This window comes from Crotalus tigris, unplaced genomic scaffold, assembly GCF_016545835.1.
Source record: "Crotalus tigris isolate CLP2741 ecotype Arizona unplaced genomic scaffold, ASM1654583v1 scf7180000018954.1357295, whole genome shotgun sequence".
NCBI lineage: Eukaryota > Metazoa > Chordata > Lepidosauria > Squamata > Viperidae > Crotalus > Crotalus tigris.
The window spans coordinates 971507-978228 of record NW_024097293.1 but is presented as its reverse complement, the minus strand read 5'-3'; the positions used below and the strand labels follow the sequence as shown (position 1 = coordinate 978228).

General features: G+C 39.2%; 1 protein-coding gene across 1 annotated transcript; it reads right to left on the bottom strand.

The window, feature by feature from the left end:
- Positions 1-1442: 1442 nt before the first annotated feature.
- LOC120314571 (C-X-C motif chemokine 2-like) lies at positions 1443-5628 on the bottom strand. The gene is made up of 4 exons (XM_039357820.1): positions 5370-5628; positions 4423-4528; positions 4237-4321; positions 1443-1933 (listed from the first exon to the last, which is right to left on the bottom strand). The coding sequence occupies exons 1-4, from the start codon at positions 5599-5601 to the stop codon at positions 1922-1924; spliced, it is 435 nt and encodes a 144-aa protein (XP_039213754.1). The 5' UTR covers positions 5602-5628; the 3' UTR covers positions 1443-1921.
- Positions 5629-6722: the final 1094 nt, after the last annotated feature.

The window sequence follows — 6722 nt, the reverse complement described above, 5'->3', positions numbered from 1 at the left end:
CAAACTATTGCCACATTTTTCACTTTAGAAGCTTTGATTATATCCTTAAATTACCTGTTCTCTCTTTTGAACAACAGCAGCAAAATAAGATTCTATGTTCGTTTTGCTGGTAGTCCATTCAGGATAAATGGGTTTATCCTACGAACACAAGTTAAAGTAAGCTGAGCTAATTCAGGAAACATTATTTATTCATACTAGTTATTAGCAAAGATAATTGAGCACAGAAGAGGAAGATAAGGACAAAAACCATCTTTTCCTCTTTAATGCAGAGCAACTGGAAGAGAAATGCAAAGTTAACTTCTTTCAAACATTTGATGTTTATACATAAATCAGACACTGAAGAAATAACATTTACACTTAATACTTAGCTAATATGATTCAAACTACCTGTTGAATGGCTATGAATATATGGTACCGAGTAGATGTATAGTATGTAATGTAATGCCACCATGCTTTAACCTTTTTGATAATAAGATCGGGAATCTTATTAATGCAGAATTAAAGCTCTATCCCACCTTTTACTTGGAAGTGAACTTGCATTAAACTTTCAATCTTCAATTTGCTCTGAAAATAAATACAATTCCTCAAGCAAATAGTGGGAAAGAAGGACACACCTTAACTTGGCCTTGTTCCATACTGATGTCAACTGAGCCATGACCCAGTCAGAGAGCTTTGGTACAGCTTGTCAGCTGTTCAGTCTAGATTACCTAAGGCTGCTAGTAGACAATTCTCCTGCATGCCCAGGTGTAATTTTCAATTTACTTTCTATAGGTGGATCTTATTGCACAGATAAACTTTAACTTAACCAAGTTGAAGCATCAGAATGAACGCCTGCATGCACAGTTAACAAGCTTAAGAAGAAAAATTCTTTTCTCGCATGTTCCCAGCTCTGGTTCCCTAAACTATGTGTAATTGATATTCTGCAGTAATATGGTGGCTAGATCATTTGCTTTGCACGCTAAAGACTCCTAATTAAGCAGAGGCAAATTTTTCCCCTTTTTACAAAAACTCACCATTTTATAATTTTTGCTGTCAGCTGAGAGAAGCCTAATCCTAGCCTTAACCGTCAATTACCTATTCCAAGGCCTCCATTCAAATCCCATCCTAATCTGTTCTTGCTGTGGCTCTTATTGACCAAGCCACTTATGTTCAATTTCCTTGCTAGTCTGCTTTTTAAAGCAATTTTTTCATAATAGAGGAACTATCCTGTGCAGTTTTTTGCTCTTGGTAAACCTTTGGAGAATGTTTGACTAAAATTCACTAGAGTACTCCAAATGTTGCATCAGAATTCCCCATGTTATTACCAGTCACCCCATCCCCAAGAGCCTAATCCTAATTAATTACTTCATATTAATATCTTGTATAAGTCAGTATTTTTTTAGTTTTTTTATTTAGCATATCATTTAATTCCTAGAAATATATCCCCAAACTCAAAAATCAAATTAAGATTAAGAAAAAAAATTATTTATTGTACATGTTTTCCTCTCCAATTCAAAAGAAACCAGAAAAGCAACTATTAAAATGTCAAAAGCAAAGATGAAGATGCATACAAAACAATCAGCTCCAATTCTGATGAGGACATCAACACAATTTTCTTAACAAGGTTACAGAAATGTTTTACTATAGCCTTCTATGATGGTGGTTTTTATTTTGTTTTCCTGATTTTCCACACTCTTACTAACAATCCTGGAATACCTAGATAATCCTGCAGCAATCAGGGATTGTACCACTTAGTATCAGAGATCAGTTAGATGCTGCCACCTGCTGTACATTTAATGTATGATGATGCAAAGCAAGAAAACAGCGTTTGAAAGATTTCTTATAAAATCAACAACGGCAGCAAGCTCTTTCTTTCTTCTATGCAATTTTCTAGCATTTTTTCTTTCTCCCATCTTCCATTGCATCCATTTTGCATAGCTTGTTAGTTGTTTTCCTGTGGATTTAAACAGCAAAATATAAATATTGGACAAAAAACGTTACCAAAGCATAAATATATGCATAACTCCCATAATTTATGCTCATTTACATATTAATTGTGCTTAAGTACTGCTGAAACTGAACCAATTCATGACACTTTACAGTGCAAATGCCATATTTGAATTAGTCATTTTGATCAGGTAATATTGATCTATGAGTTAAGAAAAATTAAGGCTCAAGAGTCAAGATAAAATAAAATTCAGAATTCAGTAGCTAATTCAGGGAGTCTTCTCATTGCAAATATAAGTCATGATTAAGGGAAGTGTGCATATGAGCACCTAGCTTAATTTCCTCAATCCATGCTCTCCCAGTCGCCAGGCAGATAGGTAAGTGGAACATAGGGTGCCTCATATAGGGAAGGCCCTGGGAGGCCAAACACAGAGCTAGAGCCATAGTATAGCACTATCCCAGCACAAATGTGGCCTGCCATCCCCACACACTGTGCTTGGCTTCCTGCCTTGCTGGGTCCCCACAGACTTTGGGCCTACTTCCAACTGGGTCCCACACTCTCTACCTCACCTGTCATAGCTTAGCTCACTTACGTTTTACACATATTTCCTTCAGGAAGCAGCTGCTTCACCACACAATCTTCTTACATGGAGATTATATGCACCACTCCAAAAGTGGGCTTCATTTTGGAAGCTGCTCCAAAATGACACTCACTTCTGGGACAGTGCCACTTGGCCACTATTCAGTACTCAGGCCAAGGGATGGATCAGTCAGCTGTCCTTCCAGAAGTCATTTAGTCTATGTAGAAAGGCCACATAACAAAGTGGCTGCTTTCCAAAGGAAATCTACAGAAAAGTAAGTGGACCAAACTATAGTGAGGGGTGGGGAGAAGGGTATGAGACCCTTGGGAAGCAGCCTAAGAACTGTAAGTACTTAACAGAGTGAGAAACAGGCCCAAGCCTTGGGAAAAGATAAGTGAGCAGGTTGCTGCAGCATTCCTGCATTCAATTGTAAGGACAGGTTACCATATTCAGTTACCATACACAGTCACTCATGCCCTTGTCACCTCACGCCTGGACTACTGCAACGCGCTCTACATGGGGCTACCCTTGAAAAGTATTCGGAGACTACAGTTGGTTCAGAATGCAGCCGCGCGAGTGATCACCTATCCTCCGTGAGCTGCAGTGGTTGCCTATTGGTCTCCGGGTCCAATTCAAGATGTTGGTTATTACCTTTAAAGCTCTATATGGCTCAGGGCCAGGCTATTTGCGAGACGCCTCCTACCTCATAGTTCCCTTCGTCCGGTTAGATCCCACAGGCTGGGCCTCCTTCAGGTCCCGTCGGCCAAGCAGTGCCATTTGGCGGGGCCGCGGGGGAGGGCTTTCTCTGTGATGGTGCCCACATCTTGGAACCAGCTCCCCCCAGAGATTAGGACCACTCCCACCCTGTTGGTTTTCCAGCTGCTTAAGACCTGGCTTTTCCAGCAGGCCTGGGGTTTATAAAATCTGACCCCTGGATGAATGTTATTGTATTGTTTGTTTAGTTAATGTTATATTGTGTTTTTATTGTTAGCCGCCCGGAATCCTGCGGGAGTGGGGCGGTCTATAAATTTTAATAAATAAATAAATAATATTTTTCTGTGTATAAGACACTATTTTTTCCTAAAAATCAGGTGCATCTTATACAAGTGCAGCATCTTATACACGAAAAAATAATGGTAACCTCCGTAGTCCAGGGCATGCCTGTATGGGTTGCCATGTCGCCTGGTGCAGGTGTCAAGCCCCTTGGGCTTGACACTAATGGGAGGGAGGAGGGGGCAAGATCGTCGGCCGGTATTAGCCGGCTCACCTGTTTGGCACTCTGCCAAACAGCTGATTGGCACGAAGAAACTCACATGCCAGAGCGTCTTATACAAGGGTGCGTCTTATGGACAGAAAAATATGGTAATTGCCAATCACTCAACTTTTGTTCAAGGGCATTGCAGTGGCTGTAATTTTGGGCAGGCATTGTAAGTTGCTTCATTTCTTCATTTTGAACAATTCATGAACATCATAAATAGAGGATTTCTTATAGGTCTGGGTTTAATCAAAGTCAAGAAAACTATTGCAACCACTTCTTTAGTTCTGATACCAAATTAAACTGATGCCTCAGGCCAATAGGATACTAACTATGGCAAAGAGCAATGCAAGGACCTTTCTCAGCCTTATTTAAAGATAAAATATCCATTTTCAATTAAATCCAGTAATGTCATTTTATTTTAGAAGTGTTCTTTAAACCCATTCACTTCCCCTGAATATTTAAAATAGATACCCTGTTCAGGAGAACCTGGACAATGCGCTTGACCCATAGAAGTTCTGGATTCAGGCAGACTTTGGTCCCATTCTTGATGGTAGCTCTGATAGATAAGATAGAGAAAATGGCTGGATGAATGAACCACTTTCATATAACCATCGCTCTTTTTAAGAAGGGAATATAATTAGGCCAGAAGACACTTACATGACTTGCAGAACACTGCAATGTTGTCCTGACTGGATTAAATGTACAGAATTAATACTTCTTGGTGAGATAGGTAAGGTTGTAGGGTTACACTGACATCCATTATCTGTGGAGACAAAGAAAGCAGGAAAAACTTGAATGCTAGACATACATCCAAATTAGCTCCACAACCATTGCCTTACATATTAAGCCTGGAGACCGTTTATCTGAGGTTCAAGCAGTGAGATGGAGGCCCCTCAAAATGCACCAGAGTGGATCCATCACTATTCAAAGCATGTGAAAAAAAACTAACCCTGGTTAGTTTTTGCAATGCATAAAGAAAGAGTATCTTCAGGCTCTAAAATGACTTCATTGCATTTCAATTTCTTGCTATTCTTTAAAAAAAACTAAAAAGTTTTTTGCAAAATACAAACAATACTTTTTGTAAAAGTAAGAGTATTAAGTGAATAAGAAAGGAAAGAAAAAAGACAGATGACGATAAAGATAAAGGAGTGGCTTCTGATCTTTTTTACAGCATTACAATGCATTTATATTTTATCCTCTCTTTCTAAGCCATATCATGGCTTTCTTAACTCTTCTTAGTATGTCTAATTGAATGTTATTCTTATTATTACTACAAAATGAAGATATTTAATGTTTTTATTATTACTGATTTTTTTAAAAAAAATATCTGCTACACTAATATTCCTTTTAAATACTTTTTTTCCCTCAGCAAGCTCACATAAGATCAGGGGTCTTTGCCGGTGGAGCTTCCTTTCCTTTCATTTCTTTCCTCAACTAAGGAGCCAATAAGCCTTTCCCAGGCTTGACTCGAGAAAAGAAGGGAAAGAGGCCGCCTCTGTTCCACGCGCACCAGAGCCAATTGCACAGCGAAAGCGGGTGTCGCGCCTCCGCTTGTTTCCCGGCCACTCGCTCGCAGAGCCACTATAAAAGTGAGGCCCGCTTACTCTCGATGGGCAAGGTGTTTCCGGTCGATGGAACCAGGACTATGAGGAGGAAAAGAAGCAGAAAAGACGCGCTGAAAAGTTGGCGGTCCATCTTGCGTCGGGGAGGCTGGAGGATACTCTGGAGTGCCCGCTGCAGGCTTTTTATACTTTTGTAAGTGGCAAGGCAAGGAAAAGTTGACTCAGAATAAGTCCATCCATTAACATTGCGTTGGCCCACGACATAATGTTTCATGATGGCCAGGGGATTGCGTAAGTTTTCCGTGAAACAAAAATACAGTGCAAAAGGAGGAGGACTCCTGGCCCCTGCGTTGAGGAGGTAGGCTGAATCCTTCCTCTGCAAAACTAGTGAGATTTTTCCAGATGTCATGGGAAAGGGGAAGATCAGATGCGAGTATGCTTGCCATTTTCCAACCGTTTCTGGAACTTCTGAAATAAACTCTTCCATGTTTACCCACGTACATGTGTGCATATTGTAAGCATTGCATTGCTCCCCTTAATAGACCAGTAAAAGAGCAGCTGCCTTCCTTTCATAATTACATCTTTCCATCTATTTTTTTTTCCTTTTTTCTAATCCATTCTATAACCAGTTGTGTGCCTATGTGTAGATACTCTCTTTTTTCCCTTAATTCTTATTCAATTTCATTAATGAAATTTTGAAGGATTTTCATGGTTTGAGTGTGTAATTCTTGCAACTAGGAAAAGGCCACTATTTTTCAAAGATTGGTGCCATTGTCACAGCTAAGAAGAATGTCAAATTTTGAAAAGCATTTAAAATATTTTCCCCCTGGGGAATTTTGGGTAAAAAGATTATCCAAGTTTATAACCCACTAATTTGATGGAGAATTTCAAACAGAATTTGTGCTATTTTCTAGTAAGCAATTCAGGTGAGGTCAGTTATTGATTTATTATGTGCCATCAAGTTGTTTCAATTCCTAGAAACGGGTTTTTGGCATGCCTTTGGGTTCAGATACATACAGTGATTTAGAGGATTTTAAGGACTAACATTCAATGGAAACGAGAGCTTTTTCTCTTGAGCTGATGATAAACAATTAGAAAGGAATAAAGGAACATTGTTTTATATATGATAACTGCAGCAAGATTATTGTATGCATAAAGATGGAAAAAATGGGCAATACCTACAATGGAGAAATGTTTGATGAGGGTGTCAGAACTTGCCACAATGGCTAAATTGATTTGTTTTATGAGAGAAAAGACAATATCTATATTTATTAGTGCCTGAAAACTTCTTACTTATTTCCTGCCCTTATTATTTTTGTAAATAATTCAAGGCAGTGAACATACCGAATTCTACCTCCTCCTCCCACACACAACAAGCACACTGTAAGGAGAGTT